Genomic DNA, 18,927 nt, shown 5'->3' with positions numbered 1-18,927 from the left:
GAAGTCGGAGTGGCGGGATCAGACGTCTAAATGGAGTCAAAAAGTGACTTTTTAAATTTCTGGATTCAGGGTTTAGACGTCGGTTCCCAGAGTAAAAGACGTCTAAAGTGACTTTTTAAATTTCTGGATTCAGGGTGTAGACGTCGGTTCCCAGAGTAACAGACGTCTAAAGTGCTTTAGAAGTCAGTGCTCTCCCAACTGACGTCTATATGTCTGACAGGTAGGTGAATAGCCATTAATTTCCGTCATATAGACGTTGGGACCCCTCCTAACTGACGTCTATATGACTGAAATAAATGACTTTTCACCCACCTGTCAGACATATAGACGTCAGTTAGGAAGGGTCCCGACGTGTAAAATATTATAAACGTCGGGGCACCTTCTAACTGACGTCTATATGACCAACTTATTTACGAAAATGCCACCGGTCATCAATATACGTCGTGCTTACCCTTAACCGACGTCTAAGGAGTGACGTTAAATAGCGTTTTTGCACTAGTGATAGTCTACTAAACCCATCTATAGTTAAAACATGTTTGGGAAAGTTTATTTATTTTAATTTACATTTTTTTTTATTAAATTGTTTATTCAATGAATCGAATAGGTTGAGGACATAAATTAAAATATTATAGCATTTTTTTTATAATGATTAACTTTTATAGTTCTTTTCTTTTTAGTTTTTCATATATATATTTATTTATTTGCATTGAAATAAAACTAATAATCTTAAAATTACTTTCGTTTTCAATGTAGAGATGTCACTATAGGCGTTATTAATAACGTTTATAATCTTGGTTTTTTCATGGAGTAGTAGTTTTTATAATTGTTCTAACACGTTTTAGAAAACAAAATATCAAACACGCGTGCAAAACAACAAAAGGAAGCATGTTCTTCCGCGATGGCAAGAACAGTAGGAAGTGGCAGTACCCACCTTGTTTGAGTTGAATGAAAAGAATTTGGTAAAAGTAATAAACACCGACCCATGTTTCCGTAAGCGGCGGGGACAACTTCAATCAAACACGCACACGCAGGCACTCGTAGACTCACCCTACGCCATCGCCACAAATTATCAAAGCAAAAACGCTAAGTTACAACTACAAAAAGCCAAAAAGAGAAACATTTAGAAAAATGCATGCAACAGCAAATTGCAAATGCAAAAAATGAAAGGAATGCAAGTCAGCACACCGACCTTGTTGACTCAGTCCCAGTCAACTCCACCCCACGCCGTTCAAACTTCATCTTCAACCTCAACCAACTACTCCTCTACTATTACTTTATTTCCTCACTTTAATCAATTAACTAAATAACATATGTTTCAACATCTTCGAGCTCCCAGTCACTGTGTTCAAACTTTCAACGTTCAACGTTCAAATTATAATCCCTATAAGTCCTAACACACACGCGCACAAAATAAACAAATAAAAATCACCCTTTTTTTTATTTTTCTTTCCTTTATTTGACGCATTCTTCTTCAACTATTCATCTCTCACGGTCTCATCACGCTACCTTTGACCCCTCACTATATATACCCAAACCACACACCTTTCTTTTCCCCATCACATTCACCATATACAACCTTTCTAATTAGATCTGCCCATTAAACATACATACAAAAAATCGTAAATTTTTACCGTTGAAGAAAAATGGTATTGTCGTGGACCAGAGGGAGAGTGTTCCGGCGTGCTCGGAAGGGGAAAGAGTTGAGTTCCGGTAGCGATTTGGAGATAGAGATTGCGATCCCCACCCACTTCCGGTGCCCGGTAACCTTGGACATGATGAAAGACCCCGTGACGATGTCCACGGGGATAACCTACGACAGAGACAGCATCGAGAAGTGGATCGAGTCCGGGAACCGCACGTGCCCGGTTACGAAGACGGAGTTGAACAGCTTCGAGATGATCCCGAACCACTCCATTCGGAGGATGATTCAGGATTGGTGCGTGGAGCACCGTTCCTACGGGATCGAACGGATCCCCACTCCTCGGATCCCCGTGTCTCCGTACGAGGTTGCTGACACGTGTACGAAAATCCTGTCGGCGGCGCAGCACGGGGACGAGAACAAGTGTGTGGAGTTGGTGAGGAAGATTAAGGCGTGGGGGAAGGAAAGTGAGAGGAACAAGAGGTGCATAGTGGTCAACGGTGCTGCTCTAGCACTGGCTAATGCGTTTAACATTTTCTCACGTGGGGTGGTTGAGAAGAACGTGGTTGTGTTGGATGAGATTCTGGGGGCGTTGACGTGGATGCGTCCTCTTTCAGAAGATGGTAGATCCGTGTTGGGGTCAGTGAGTTGTATTGGTTGCATGGTTTGGTTCATGAACGGTAAACAATCGGCGACAAGGCAGAACGCTGCTTTGTTGCTGAAGGAAATGCGTGTTGAGGCGTTGGTGAAATGTGAAGGGGTTTTGGAAGCTTTGGTTAACATGGTTAAGGAGGGAGTTGGTAGTGCTTCCTCGAAGGCATGCTTGTCAACGATTTTTAAGTTGGTTAATTCATCAAGTAATAGGGGTAGGAGTTGCGAGAGATTGGTGGAGTTGGGTTTGGTTTCGGTGTTGCTGGAGGTTCTTGTTGATGCTGAGAAAGGGGTGTGTGAGAAGGCTTTGGGGGTATTGGATTGTCTTTGTGATTCTAAACAAGGGTTGCAAATGGCTAAAAGTAACGCTTTGACTTTGCCTGTTGTGATTAAGAAGCTTTTGAGGGTATCTGAGTTGAGTTCCAGCTTTGCTGTTTCGGTTCTTTGGAAGGTTTGTGACAAGACAGAAGAAGAGATGTTGGTTGAGGCTCTTCAAATTGGTGTATTTCATAAACTCCTTGTTTTGTTGCAAGTGGGTTGTGCTGAGGGCACCAAAGAGAAAGCTACTGAGTTGTTGAAATCATTGAATAGTTGCAGGAGCAAAGCTGAGTGTGTGGACTCCTCCTTGGATTTCAAGCACTTGAAGAAACCCTTCTAATTCATCTTTACCAGTTTCGAATTCCCTTTTGTATAGGCCATATATTGTAGAAACAGGATATTGTACAAACACACACACTCTCATACGGAAGATACAAATTGTATCTCTAACACTCAATTCAAGTTTTGAAATTCATTTTTTAAGCAAGTTTTACATTTTACACATACGGAGATGCTCAAAGCTTTTTGTAATAATTCCCAAATTCAGAGCTACAATAAAAAAATGTTTCGGTTTATATATATAACCTGACAAGCATTGATTGTTCGTTTAGGGTTTCTTAAGGCTATTCCATTAATTTTCAGAAAAATAATTGAATATTTTTCAGTGGTTTAAAAAACTGCATCAAGTGTCCATATATTGATATAACTCTTCTTTTTGACTGTCATTTTTTATTAGGTAAAGACATTATTCGATGGTTTTAACGATTTTCCGGAACCAGTATCTACCAACTTCGCATATAGAAGCGTCTCTATGGATTGCATGATAGAGGAAACTTCTAATTAGCTGTTAAAATATCGCCGAACAATTATCGAAAGATGCATCATTTAGCTAATAGAACTCCGTGATGAAGTTGTTACTCCATCTACATGAATTACTTCTATTTAACTCACATAAAATATTAACATCCAATTTAAATAATAAATTTGTGTATCTTCTTATTTATATACACAATCGAAAAATACTAGAGTTCGATTTTGATAGAATCAAATTTGAGGCTTAGATGGAACCAAATCTTATTGTTGATCAATCGTACACATGATAGTCTTGCAGTCTATGATAACATCAGCCATTCGCCAACAACTTTAGACTTTTAGGTTAAAAGCATCATAATTTAAATTTTGAAGGACCAAAATTAAGTAATTTTTGTTTTGCAAAAATGAGTATCGAATTTCAACTATTTTAGATTTTTTTTTAAAGATGAGAAGGAAGTAAGACTTCTGTGCAGTAGCTTCCATTGGAGTTACTTTCGTTTTCGAGGGAACAAAATATACTTACAAATTTGGAAAATTTAAAATACATGTTTGTCTTTCATTGTATAATTCAAAAAAAAATTCAAATATACATATTTTAGAATGGTCAAATTTGAAACACATACCAGATCCCACTCCACCCTAGAATGAAGAAGAGGGTCATGCAAACTTTTTCATATTTTATTATAAATTAATTAAAGGTAAAATGGGTATATTAGGAGTGTAGAAGAAAAAAAAGGTGTAAAAAGAAATGGTCAGGTTGAATATAGGAAAAAAATTGTAAAGAAGAATGTTTTTTCTTTGGGTCGTGCACTCTTGGTCCTAAATGGCTTCTTTCATAACTCCTAAAAGGGAACTTCATATGCACCTCTAACTTTATTTTACCTGCACTTCCAAGTTGACAGAAATGTCCTTCAATAAACATATGTATAAAATAAAAAGGAATTAGATAAACACTAATTACTGTTTATAAAAATGTATTTATTGTATCTCTATATTTCATGCACCTTCACCTGATTTCTTCTTTTCTCGTCTCTCTGGTTCTTTGGTGGTATGTTTTCATATTTTTAGCATCTCCACCTCGCTTTGCTCTAGTCAGCTGATTTTGTTCATTTTCTTATTTATTTCATCATGTTCATTTATTAGTTAAGTTTGGTTTGGAATTTTCTATTTATTCCATTTAAAATTTATATTTATTTTTATTATATTTTGTATGTATTGAATTTCAAAATTTGATTTAGGAAATTTATTAGTTTTTGAAATTCAGTTTAGAAAATTATTGAATTTCAAGATTTGGTTTATATGAAATTACCATTTTGAAATTTGACCTCAGATTTTGAAATATGGTATTTATTTTTTATAGATTTCGAAATTCGATAAATACTTCTATCCAATTCCAAAACTCGATAATAATCTCTTTAGATTTCGAAATTTGATGAACAGTTCTATCAGATTTCAAAATTTGGTACTCTTTTTTTTTTTTTTTAATTTGTTTTACTTGTTTTGTTTTAATAATTTCTTGATCTCCAATTGTTATTATTACTGTAGATGTGAGGTATTCAATGATGATGATGTTGTTATAAGTGGTTATATTATAAGATGAAAGATTTGTTGGATTCACAAGTAAATTCAAGTTTTATATTAAATTTTTCTTTTCATGTGTGAGGGAGATTACACAAATAATTTTACAAGTGATAAGATTTTTTCCACATGTGATGACTTAATTGTTTGGATTTGATGAATTGTTTTTTATCTTGGCTTTGTTGTCATCATTATAAGATATGATAAAACTAATGGTCAATATGAGAGGAAGACGTTTAAGGAGTGAAAAGTATAGAAAATAAAAATATGATGTTCATCCTAGTATATCTGACACAAGAAAATGTAATTCTCTTTTTAAATTGAGAGGTAAATCAATTTCTAATGGAGAGGGTGAGTATTAAAGGTAATGTGTGAATCATAACCATGATTTAACACAGACTTTAGTTCGTCACCCTTTTGCTGAGAATTTAAATTCTACTGAATAGTCATTGCTTGTTGATATGACTAAGAGTCAAATGAAGTGTACAAACATTATCCTTACTTTCAAAGAAAATAATGATTGCAATGTGACAACAATCAAACAAGTATATAATGCAAGATATACTTATAAACGATCATTGAAAGATTCAAGAACTAAATTACAGTAATTGGTGATGATTTTAGAACATGATAAATACATCTATTGGAATAGATGTTTCGATGAATCTAAGGTGGTAAGTGACCTCTTTTGGACACATCCCAATGTAGTTAAATTGTTGAATGCATTTAATATTGTTTTGTTGATGGATAACACATACAAAACCAACAAATATTGGCTGTCATTGCTTGAGATAGTTAAGGTCACATCAACAAGGTTAACTTTTTAAACGACCTTTGTATTCTTATCAAGTGGAAGATAAAATAATTTCATTTGGGCTATGGAAAGACTAAGAGGATTGTTTTTTACATATAAGGGCTATTCATAGGTCATTGTTAGCAATAAAGACCTAACTTTGATAAATGTCATTGACAATGTATTCCTTGAATGTTATCATCTCCTATGTCGCTTCTACATTCAGAAAAATGTGCAAGCCAAGTTCAAAATACTAGTCAATTCTGTTGAGGCATGATATGTCGTCATGGAAGCATGAAAAAATGTCATGGATTATGAACACGAATCAATGTTTATTGATTACGTTGATCGCCTTCATCATGCTTATATTTCATGGCTTTTATTTTTTGAATATGTAAATGATTCTTGGATCATTCTGTATAAGAAACACTTTTTAAAGACCTGGACAAACCCAGTTATGCATTTAGGAAACACAACATCAAACAAGTATATTTTAATCTTATTTTATTTAGTTGTTTTTGTTAGATGCTTTATGATATTGTTCATGTCATTTTTATCAGGGTTGAGTCTGTTCGCAAGAGCCTGAAGAAAGTAGTGTGAAGCAATATGAGAAACCTTTGTTAATGTTGGGATGTAATTCATAACGTCATCATCCTATAATAAAATAAGATAAAGGCATCTTTTGAAAAAAGTCGAAATCTTAAGAGTAACGCTTTTAAAGCAAGTAGATATGAAATACTTATTGGACGTGTATCAAAATATGCTTTGGAACTCATTGCTCAGGAGTTTGATTGAGTGAAACATATAGAATTTGATAGTGGAAGTTTTAGATGCATTTTCAAATGAACATACGGTCTACCTTTGTGCTTTTAAATTAGCATCATGTGACCATGGGATTATTCCTCTGGCTGAAATTCATATCATGTGGACTAGATTGAGCTTTTCAAATATTTCATCAAATGAATCGCAGGCAGAGTTATGCAATCAAAATGAACTTGATATGGTGTTCAATCGTTTCAAAGAAGTTGACATTAGGAAAAAGCCCAACCAAACGAAAATTACTTGAAATTTCTTGTCCTATTATGACATTAATGGTACCTCCAATGCATAAAGTGAAAACAAAAGGTGAACAAAAGAATAAAATTCATTGATCTCAAAGTTCTACAAAGCATGAACCCTCATTATTTCCAATCGATATAATGTCATCTTAGTTTTCTTGTCACATCGTCAAAATATTATTATCATCCCACTACATAGTACACCATCTTCTGATATAAGACAACATCGACTAATATGTGTAACACATATTAATGGATATCTTTTTGTGCACGTAATGTGATTATTCTTTTGTTCCATTATAAAATAAGTTATAGTTACTAATTTTATCTTATATAAGTTTACCTACAATAAGGTTCTCCTTTACCAATGGTGAATGTCATATCGTCTACCCATTGTTACCCTAAGGCATGGGCGTGGTCATCTTCTTATGTTAGTAGGTTGCAAACATTTGTAGAGTTAATGGACATTAATACCAGTTATGTAGACTTACATTAGGACTGGTATTCATGTTATATAAATAGATGTATAAATGAAAAAGAAGTTGTTTAATCATATAAATACAAAGTTGCTTAATTATATAAAAACAAAGTTGTTTAATGATAATGTTAATTTTTACCATTATCTTAGCCACATTTTATGAACAAAATCAACTTTTCTCTAGTTTGTAACCATCTTAATCATCAATTTTATCTTGCTTTTTTAAATAATTACATTTTGGATTACACTAATCAAATTATACAACTCATCCTCAGTTTTTATATCTAATTTAGTGATAGGAAGACCCTCTATTAAATCAAAAAGCTTGGCAACCCAGAGAAGCATGAAAAACAACAAAAAAAGGGAGTTTATGAAGTCTAGGTGGCATTGAGGATCACCTATTTGTCGCTGAAATAAAGCCTTACAGAGGCCACACTATTGAATGCCTCTTTACCACCGTTAAGCGTCGGTATCATAGAGAGTGGCTCGTGGTAATCAAACATCTAGCGTTGGACAGTAGAGACACAACATAGAGTGGAACTTATGCTGATGTATTAAGTTGTGTCCTATTTACCTTCATCCAACATGCGACCCGATGTTTACCCACTGTGCGACCCGAGGTTTACCTTCATCATAACATGTTGTAGATGCCTCTTTCCCATCCAAAAGAATTGCTTATATATTCAACTCTAAAAAATTAATTAAATATTTTTTTAATTATGAAATAATAAAGAAAATCAAAGTGTGATATATATATGTGTACTTGTAAAAGTTAGACATCCAACAAATTGTTCTGTCTTTGTAAAGATTTAAAACAAAAATTGGTATGATAACACAGATGAGTATAGAAAAGAGAGATAAACAAATATTTACATACTTGTCTTTATACCTAATTTAAAAACAATAACAAAATATTATTCATGTCCATCTTACTCAGTTTATACAAGAATTTTTCGTCACAAATTTAAGCAATAATGTTCATTTGCCATCCTAATATCTAGTCTATGAAAAAAAAAATGACTTATAGATTATATAATCTAAAAGTTTTTTTTTTTCGCATAAGAATTAAAAATTAAAAATTATATAATCCAAAGTCATTTTTAACTTTTGATTTGCATAATTAAGATTTATTATTATTTTTTTATTATAATATCTGAAAGTCAATTTTTCTTTTTGCATAAAAGAAAATTTTATATTGTAGAATCTAAATTTCACTTTTCCATTATAGATTTCACACTACAAATGTCATTTCTGACTTTTAAATTACACAAGCTACAAATTATTTTTTTACTTAAAATAAAGTTATAAATTACACAGTCCAAAATATATTTGTTTTCATAAAAAGATTTTCAAATTATATAACGTAAAGTCAACCATGTAAAGTAAGATTCTCACTTACTATAAATATAGGACATGATACATCGTTTTGACTTATTACGTATTGTGAATAATAAAGTGGATAAAAATCTAAGTATTATCTCTCTAATAAATTTTCCTCTCTGAAAGATCCTCAAAAGCATAAGGTCAATCTATCCCTCCTTGTACATTTTATAAAGTTTTGTTAAGTCTTTATTAGTACATCTTCTTTTGTTAGTGAAATTTGCTTCCAATAAAACCAAATTCATCGAAAAAATATGTAAAATTCTTAATTTTTGGAGGATTTGAGACTTGGGATAGAAATATTTCCAATAATTTTCTTTCTTTTTAATTTTTTTTATTAAATATGTGACTAAATACCTTGAAGCCCACAATTATGGGAGCTGGCCGAGAAAAGTAGGTCACACCATCCGTTTTCGACGTGCCGCGTAGAAGCAAAATTATCAGACAACCCTCTTTGTCCCCCTAAACGATACACAAATCTTTCATTCCCAAATCTTAGAGTCCATACACAACATGTTCCTCTGCCACCAACTTCCACATGTAAAAAAAATATTTTAGTCTCTCAATTTTCTTTTAAATTTAGTTTCCATTTAAAAAAAAATAGCTTTCAGTATCAAATATTAAATTTCAAAGACTAAAATGTTTTCTCGAAACCATTTTTAATCTTTAAACAATAAGTTTGTATTTTTTTTTAAAATTAGAGAGATTAACATTATTTTTTAAAATTTGAAAATAAAAACCATATTTAACTTAAATTAAAAAAAAAAGTTCCATGATCAAATCTTTATGTTATTAGATAAATTTTGACAACGAGCTTTACTTTTTTTTTTTCAATACTCGTTGCCCGGGTTCTGACCGTCGATGATACATCATCAACGTTTACCACAGCTCCTCCACCAAACTTAAAGTTTCCATGCGAAATGACGTATATACCCCCGTGAAGATATTCAAAGGCGCCAATGCTTTATAACGGAATTAGTTTGTTGAGTTAAAGCTCTCTTCTGCTCTCTTCTCTGGTTTGCACTGGCTCTGTTCCTCGCACCAAATCACGATGCGAGAGTGATCGTAATCGAAAGCCGAAGCCATTTTCTCATATTCGTCATAATTCGCAATGTCTTTCGCTCTCATCGAAGCTTGCAAGAAGCGAAAACGGTGGCCAAAATTTTTCAGGTTTCATTCATTCGGTGACCCTGGTATCCCAATTGTACCATTGGGTACTTTCCGCGATAACGTTCGGGTTTTCCTTCAAGAAGCTGGAGAACCTGAAGATTATAGTGTCTCCGGGAATCCCCTATGGTGTACCCTTCTCATCCATGATAAGTCCAACGTAATGGCTCCTCTTTACACCGTCGAAGAGCACGTCTACCACTCTTCGCACCCCTTCTGCGATCACTGCCGCTGCGTAGGTTCGTTTCCGATTTCGATTTCTTGGGTTTCCTTTGGTTTCTGTTTCTTGAAATGAGGTTCGCTCAAGTTTGGGTTTTTGAGCTCTTTTCTGAAATGGCGGTGATTGCGTTCTGTTCGTGAAAAGGGTTTCTTTTTTTTACGTGTTTCGTAATTTGTTCTCGTCGTGATGGAGTTAGCTCTTTGGGGTGCCGGTTTTGACATTGGTGGTTGTTTCTAATTTTGGAATTTTCTATCGGAGGGTAGAGTTAGCCCATGACTATTGTTAGTTTGAGAAAATCTTCACTTTAACTTTTATCTTACGTTTTGAATTAAAAAAAATCATACTTTTTCAATTTTAAAAGTTTGTAAAGCAAAATTTTTTATCATACATACTTCTGAAAACAGAGACAAAGTGAAAAAAAACTGATATTTTAGTAATTAGAAAAGAAAAAATGTTTCTTATGAATACTGTTGGTTGGAGGTTTGACGACTTCTGAGTGGGTTTTAGAAACTAAAATTGGCTGATGCTGATATTAATACCCTGTTTCGTTAATAATTGATAGGTTGGAGTGGCCATTTTGTATCAAAGAGAAGGTATCATTTTATAATCCCGATGGACAGTGGGTGGCATAAGCCCTTAGATGAAGATTCTATAGACAGTCAGAGGCATCTGTTGCATGGGGTGATTCATTGCAATGGATATGGCCATTTGCTCTGTGTAAATGGCATTGAAGGAGGCTCCAAGGTTCTTAGTGGCAGAGAGATTATGGATCTATGGGATAGGGTATGCACCAACCTCCGAGTAAGGTAAATAAAACCCCAACTCAACTTTCATCTTCATTCTCGTTGTGTTAAATTAGTTTATTGAGCGTTCAAGGATCGATGCTTATATAATACTTGCTTTGTATGGCAGGAAAGTTGCAGTTGAAGATGTTTCGTGTAAGAGGTCTATGGACCTTCGCTTACTTCATGGAGTCGCCTATGGACACTCCTGGTTTGGCAGATGGGGTTATAGATTTTGCCGTGGAAGCTTTGGAGTGACAGAACCAGACTACAATGATGCAATGACAACGCTTGGCTCCTTGGAGCTAGACATGATTGCAAAAGATTTGAGTAAGACCAAGTACAACAAAGAAATCAAACAAATGATTCGGTGCTATAGAGATATGAGTGAGACTCATATTATCTCACTCAGGGATCTTCTAAGGTTTATGCTTACTGTAAAGTCTTCCCGTGCTCCAGCGCCTAAGACAACAGTCTCCTATTCTGCCGCCGCAGCTGCTGCTGATTCTACCTGTTCAGCATTAATGTCAAGAAATTCAACCAAACACACTCCTCCAACCAGATCAAATTCCATGAAGGAGAAATCTGTTAGGTATAAGAAGTTCAGCAATGCAGTGACTAACATGGATAGTAGGTGGCCCACAAGGAGGCTAGAGTTTGCCGCTCAAGTGATTGTGGACGCACTGAAAGAAAACAAGGCTGTTAAACCAGGCACAGGTGGGATGGCAAGGCAAGACGTGAGAGATGCAGCTAGGCTTCACATTGGTGACACAGGTTTACTTGATTATGTACTTAAATCACTCAACAATGTCATTGTTGGAAACTATGTTGTTCGTCGGATGGTGAATCCATCAACTAGAATTCTAGAGTACACAATTCACGATCTTGGCAACGGGTACAAAGCCCCTGAACTGGAGACTGAGGGGATGGCTTATGTAGATCAACAAGTAGTAGAGTCATCTTGGGTGCCTGGTAACGATGTTTACTGCGACGTACTGTTTTTGTACAAGAATGTGCTATTGGGCTACCCCGATTCAGAAATAGTGGACTTGGCCATTCAGACAATTCTAGACAGCAGATACTTCGTAAAGGAGTGGGCAGAGAGGGATGAAATAGAGGAGCAGTCATTGACATTCATTTGCCGACTGCAACCAAATTTTGTGGACAAAAAGTATGAGTTGAAAGGTCTACCATGTGGTGAGGTTGTGGTGGTTCCACTGCATGCAACGGTTGGAGACTTGAAGAGGGCTTCTGAGGCTGCTCTTAGGGACACTTACTGCATTGCAGAAAGGCTTATAGTGACAGACATTAAACAACTTATGGGAGTGAGTGATGAGGAAGTGCTGTTTGGACTAATCCAGTCCGGTGTAGAACTTTGTGTGAGGGGAATTGCTATTGATTTGTGCACCAATTTGAAGTATCAGGGTGGATCTGACAACTGGAAGGTGAGATGCGAGTGTGGAGCTCAAGATGATGATGGGGAGAGAATGGTGGCTTGTGACATTTGTGAAGTGTGGCAGCATACTCGCTGCTGTGGCATAGACGATTCTGAGACAGTGCCACCACTTTTTGTCTGCACTGGTTGCTGTGATTCACTCGTACCCTCCAGGACCGAATCATCCTTTTGTTCAGATTCTCCTGATTCTTTTCTCATTCCAGCAGACCCTTCTCTTATGCTAGAATATCAGTATGCGTGATTAAACACTCTTGTAACATCAGTTGCTTAGAATTAGAGTATACTTCTTTTTTTTTTTCCTGTTCTCATTTCATTTGTTCATATGTTTTTTTTCACACCTCTTTTCGTTAATGAGGTATTGGTTTTATGTGGGTGATACCAAAGAATAGCTCCCTTTGTTTTTTATTCCTTGGTGATTTTATACTTTCAAGTGAAGAAAAAACAATGCGAAAGTTGAAGGAATCAACAATGAGGAAGAACTATTGTATCTTTCTTCTCGTTGCATTTTTTCATATATCTTCCTCTTATAGGTTTTTCGAAATGACACAAGTTTATATCTATTTGACGCATCTAATAAGATTAAAATGATTATAAAAAAATAAATTATTGTAATTTTCAAAAAAATAAAAATAAAAAAAAATGATATTAAATAAATATAAAAATTTTATGTGTATCAAAAGTATGATTTTTTTTTTCTCCTTAATGATGTGATACTTTCAATGCAAAGAAAATAACTGGAAAGAATAATTCTTGTCTTAATTAGATTTGTTCATGTCTCAATTTGCGCTTTACCTACAAGTGTATCAAGAGGATTTAACATTTATGAAGAAATCTTACAAAAAAAAAAAAAGTTCACAATAGTAGGAGAAACTAGTGTAGAAAGAAAAAAATGTTTATTCCCATATAGACTCTTTATGTCGTCTTGTAAATAGATCTCATATATATTGGCAATTGAAAATATTGTTTTAATTCAATACGAAAAACCCGTTAATAAATTAAATCATATTTCATACATTAATAATAATACTGTATATTCAGCAAAACGTAGATGATATTTAATATCATGACACATTTTTACATTCATTTGACACAAAATACAAAGATAAAATGATCTTAAAAATGGAAAATTTTGTAATTTTTCAATAAATAAAAGAGAAAAAAGTAAGAATAGTGTCAAATAAATGTAAAAAATTTAGGTGTGTCAAAGAATATTTTTCTAAAAGATAGTCTACAACTACTTTTTTGAATAAAGATATTTTGACACACACTTTTAAAAAAACATTCATTTGACAAGGTGGATTCCACTTCTTTTTAACCTTTATTGAAGATAAAAGAGTAATTTTGAAAGAAAAAGGTAAAAAGTAGTGTGTCATTTGAATGTTTTTGCCACTTAGACGTGTCATTATACCATTGCCCTTTTCCCAATTGAACTCTTCGTGATATAGACAATTCAGATTATATTTCTTTAAAATGAAGGAAAGTAGTTAAACCATCCTATCAGATTGACCTACTATATTATCATATGCATGGTGTTAATACTGTCTGAAATGCTAAAAGATTTCTTTCTGTTTCAACAACAAAATCTACAACAATAAAACACGATATATAAAGTACTACATGACATGATAATATCAAAATTCAATCCACAAAATACCAATATCCATAATATTTAAGAATTGAAACACAGTATGTGAGTAATAAATAGTTCAAATGTCCAAGATGCAATTTATTCGAATCTTCCATATCCAGATTAAGGGCATGTGACATACTTAAGACTTTCAGAAGAAGGGAGCTCTATGGGGTGATCCCTTTCTTTTCCTCTTTTGTGTCTTTTGAGGTTCAGAAATAGTTTCCTCTTGCTTTTCCTGCTGAGGGGGAAGACGAGGAGTCTGGATGGAAATGAAAGGAGGAGTTGAATCATCAGGGTTATTTAAAACAGCTCTAACCTGCAAGTTTAGATGTAAACCAGTAAGAGATTAAGATTATAAATTTAGTTTAATATCTCACAATGAAGAACAATACATGCTTGTGATTGCCAAATTATCATAACCTTGCAAGAAATGGAGCAATAGCGATATAAATCAGGTTCAGTCAATTTTCTTTTGCAAGTATTGCATGATGCCTCATTGTTTGCTGTTGAACCAGAATGTGGTAGAGGATTCAGTGAAATAACCAGCCGCTTGTTGGATTTGTAAGGCTGCAACCAGAAAGGAATCAAATAATTTCTTGAAGAACATAAAAAACATTCATGTTGAATGTTACATATATATAAAATATTTAACACAAATAACAACATATCAAATCATATCATACCTGAATTTGTGAGATATCAATATACTTTTCCATGGTTGCAAGAGAGACAACATCCTTATAAACATGTCTATAGACTTTCAGTATTTTGTGATGGCGATGAGGACCCGAAGCTACACAGTATTGGCAAACTGACAAATTGCAGTTTATACAATACTTGTTCAACTCATTCTTACGGAATGGATGAGTTGGGCACGAGTTAAAGAAAATTTTTCTCAGAAAAGACTCAAGCCACCTTGGTTTCTGGATTTTTCGTTCAGTCACTTCTTCATCCTACAAAGTAAATAATGTCAAATAAATTTGTACTATAAAAGGAAATCAATGTTCATTCCATCATTATTTATCCTTTGATTTTTTTTGTCAATGTTATTATTTCCCTTCCCTTATAAATACAATAATGAGTGTTGAGATTTTACTGTCTGAAATCCATATCATTACGTTATAATGTATATTACTGAATCATTCACCAATTCATATTTTCCATAAGTATTAATAAGATGCAATTAATGAATACTTTGCATCAATATTATGGTGACAAAAAAATGTTGGCCAACAGAAAACTAACATTAATCACTAAAATTTTAGCTATCAAGAAATTAATGTATAAATTACTCTCTAATTTAAGATTAAAAGATAATTTAAAATCACTAATTATAAGTAGTTAAAACCTTAGTAGCTAGTGTTTGAGATGAATTTATACTTCAATTCATAAATCAATTATAATCTTTTATTCATAATTGGAGGTATTTTATATATCAATAATTTGTAGTTTATAAAACGTATTTAACTTAGTGACTAATTATTTGATCTCTAAAATGAATCGTTATTTAATGATTTTCTTGTTGAATGACATCATCTAGATGTCATAAGTCAAGTTATTTGCCTAAAGATTGTTGGATTAAGATTGATGTTACTTCATTTAGTTTAGTGTAGTTGAACTCCATAATAGTGAGCAAAGACACAGGACAACAAGCAGAGTCTAATATTAGTGGAGTTGACGGTAAGATAATTTGATCCATGAAATATATTCTAAGAAGATTCATCCTTGAAAATGTTGTATAAGTTTGGAATGACACATTCTTTTGTGTTCAAATTATATATTGAATAGTTGAAAGTTCCATTGAGAGCTTAAGTGTGATATATTGGTGTCTATCCTAAAATATAGTATGGTGATTGCATCTTAGGTATGTTTTAGATGTAAGGTGTTTGTTGGGGGATGCAAGTTCAAGATAAGTCTTGTTGTTTATGACTTAAAGGACATGAATGTGATCTTAGAGATGTATTAATTATTTATCAATCTCATTTTTATAGATTATGAAAAAAAATATATATATTCTAGTCTTTAGAAGAAGGGTACATTTTCCAAGATGTACAAGATGGTGCAAAGTGTTTTATAATGTTGGCTCAAACGGTGGAAAGTGATGATAGTTTAGTGGAAATATGAAAGTTGTGTAGGAATTCATGGATGTGTTTCCAAATGAGATTCATGAATTACTATCCTTAATAGAGATAGATTTCTTTATTGATATAGTTTAGAATGTGGACCAATATCAATGACATCATACATGATGACATTAGTAGAGTTGGTAAAATTGAATAAATGAGTTGTAGATTTGTTGAGGAAAGAATTAATTAGACAAAGTGTGGGGGTGTTCTAATGTCGTTGATAAAGAAGAAAAATGGATAATCAAGATTAGGCATTGATTATACATGCACTTGAATAAGCTGACAATAAATATTTATTGTCCAACATTGACGATTATTTTGGATCAGTTACATGGAGAGATGATATTCTCCAAGATATATTTGAAATCTAGGGATCATTGTATTAGAGTAAAGATTAAAGAAAAACAATTGTATGTCAAATTGTTCAAGTGAGGATTCTTGAAACATGTTTTCTTAATTGAGGGAATCTTTATTAATTTTTCTGAAGAGATTGTTCCCTAGCTAGAGTCATTCTAAGACAATTTTAAAGATAAGGAGTTTTGTGGAGTTAACTGATCAATAGAAGGTCCATAAAAGGAGTCTTGAAGATATGGCTCCTTTAACCCAATTGACCTATAAAGATCAATCTTTGAATTAAATAGAAAAGTGTGAATAGTGTGTTTTTAGGTTGTAATGAAAGATTTCAATAAGATATGATCATATTAGTTGTAATATGCTAGTTGTAACTAATGATTTCTTTGGCATTATCTAAAAAAGGTATAAAAAATTGTTAATACTAATCAAACTAATTTTTTAGTTGGACCAAATGAGATATTGTTGGAACAATTTTCCAAGAACTTAGGGAAACAAAATGAACAACAATGTAGACTTGATATATTCTTCTAGGCATTAATACACACTTTCCTAAAAGCAATATTTCGTCCCTTATAAGACTGAAGGGGATCACGAAATCCGCTTTTGAGATACAAAGAAGAAATACAACATAATACTCACTCTTAGTATTAACGTTAAACAAGAATATGATTGTCAAAAATTGATTTGTGTGTTAAGAGAATGACCGAATGTAGAGAAAAGTCTCATAAATCTCTGCTATCAATAGAGCACATGATCCCTTTATATAGATGTTGATCAGACATCTTTCAAATCCAAGAGATATCAGATTCTGATTATTTACATTTCTTCATGAATGATTGTATCATGAATGGTAACTCTTCATGAATAATTTTAACTCTTCATGAATGGTTGTAAGTCTTCATGAATAATTGTAACTCTTCATGAATCTGAAAATTGTCTCTAATACTCTTAAATTCCAACAATCCTCCACAATTTAAGAGTATTTAATTAACACAAACATCAATTTAATAGTTGCAATCTTACACATAAATGAAAGCGTATGTAGACTTGAACTTTCACTTAGTAGAATACACATTTCAGGAATTCGTATTTTATTGGTGTCGCAACGATTGAACCAACATAATACATAATGAATTCTTGAAGATACTCTACATATAAGAAAAATTACATATTCTTGTTATACTTGACATAATAAGGCCATGCGTTCATATCTATTCATAAGTGCAACAAAGTCATACCCCCTTGACTTCTTGAAGCGGCCAAATGTCGCACTTACATAGGTTGATATCTTAGGTAACATATTTCTGTGACAAAACATAAGTTCAAGAAATCAATTAAGAATTAGTCAACCTCCTAAGCATCACATATCTAAAACACTCTTGAAATCATTATTTGTGCTTTCAATCATCAAATAAGAGATTTAATCTTATTGGACTTAAGACTCAATGTCATATTAAGGGTTAAGTTAAGATTCCCTTACTTGTGATTAATCGTGGGCTCCATTCCTATTCCAATTTTCATTATGGAAATGGAATCTTTAGCCAATGCCTTAGTAAATCCATAAGCTAAATTAAACTTTGTTCGTACGAAATCTACTGTAATAATTCCATCTTTGATGAGTCTTTGGACATAACTATGTCTCACACCAATATGTCTTGATTTGCCATTGTATACTTGACTATAAGCCTTTGCCAATGTTGCAGCATTGTCACAATGTATTGCAATTGGTGATATTGGTTTTGGTAACAATGGTATTTCTAACATGAGATTCCTTAACCATTCGGCTTCCTTTCCTGTCGAGGCTAGAGCTATAAACTCTGAAGCCATAGTGGAATATGTAATACAAGTTTGTTTCTTGGATGACCAAGAAATTGCACCTCTCCCAAGGAGGAAAATCCAATCACTAGTTGAAGAGTGATTTTTTGCATTTGTAATCCAACTTGCATCAGAATATCCTTCCAAAACTGAGGAATAACCACTAAATGTTAATCCATAATTAATAGTTTTCTTTAAATACTTAAGTACTCGACGTACTAGTTGTCAATGTGATAGACTAGGGTTACTAGTATATCTACTCAATTTGCTTACCGTAAAAGCAATATCTGGCCTTGTACTTGTCATTGCATACATTAAACATCCTATTACCCTTGCATATTCCAGTTGTGAAACTACTTTACCACCATTAGGTAATATCTTTAAACTAGGGTCCATAGGGGTTGAAACAAGAGAGCATTCATAATTGTTGAATTTCAAAGTTCTTTTGCAGAATTCACATATTGATATGTGTAAGGATCAAACATACCGTTCAGAATATGATCACAACAGACATAATCATCATTCTCCCGTTTGTTCTTCCAACAAACATATCGTTCTTTTTCCGTTGTTCCTCCAATGTCTCAGTTTAGCTTTCTTTGAGTTGGGGAAAACTTCGAACATATGCCACGTTTAGAGCCGAGAGAAGGAAATGCATCTTCTTTTGCCATC

The 18,927-nt window shown here is 33.4% G+C and overlaps 2 protein-coding genes across 2 annotated transcripts; both read left to right on the top strand.

The window, feature by feature from the left end:
* The first annotated feature begins 1,448 nt into the window (after positions 1-1,448).
* Positions 1,449-3,089, top strand: LOC106763892 (U-box domain-containing protein 21-like). Its single transcript, XM_014648064.2, has one exon. It carries the CDS (start codon positions 1,644-1,646, stop codon positions 2,946-2,948), a length of 1,305 nt encoding a protein of 434 aa, XP_014503550.1. The 5' UTR covers positions 1,449-1,643; the 3' UTR covers positions 2,949-3,089.
* A 6,652-nt stretch (positions 3,090-9,741) lies between these two features.
* Positions 9,742-12,604, top strand: LOC106763339 (PHD finger protein MALE MEIOCYTE DEATH 1). The gene is made up of 3 exons (XM_014647537.2): positions 9,742-10,114; positions 10,658-10,901; positions 11,008-12,604. Exons 1-3 carry the CDS (start codon positions 9,820-9,822, stop codon positions 12,572-12,574), a joined length of 2,106 nt encoding a protein of 701 aa, XP_014503023.1. The 5' UTR covers positions 9,742-9,819; the 3' UTR covers positions 12,575-12,604.
* The last annotated feature ends 6,323 nt before the right edge of the window (positions 12,605-18,927 follow it).

The sequence above is a fragment of the Vigna radiata genome, chromosome 6 (genome assembly GCF_000741045.1).
Source record: "Vigna radiata var. radiata cultivar VC1973A chromosome 6, Vradiata_ver6, whole genome shotgun sequence".
Classification (NCBI taxonomy): Eukaryota; Viridiplantae; Streptophyta; class Magnoliopsida; order Fabales; family Fabaceae; genus Vigna; species Vigna radiata.
This window is presented reverse-complemented; position numbering and strand designations above follow the sequence as displayed.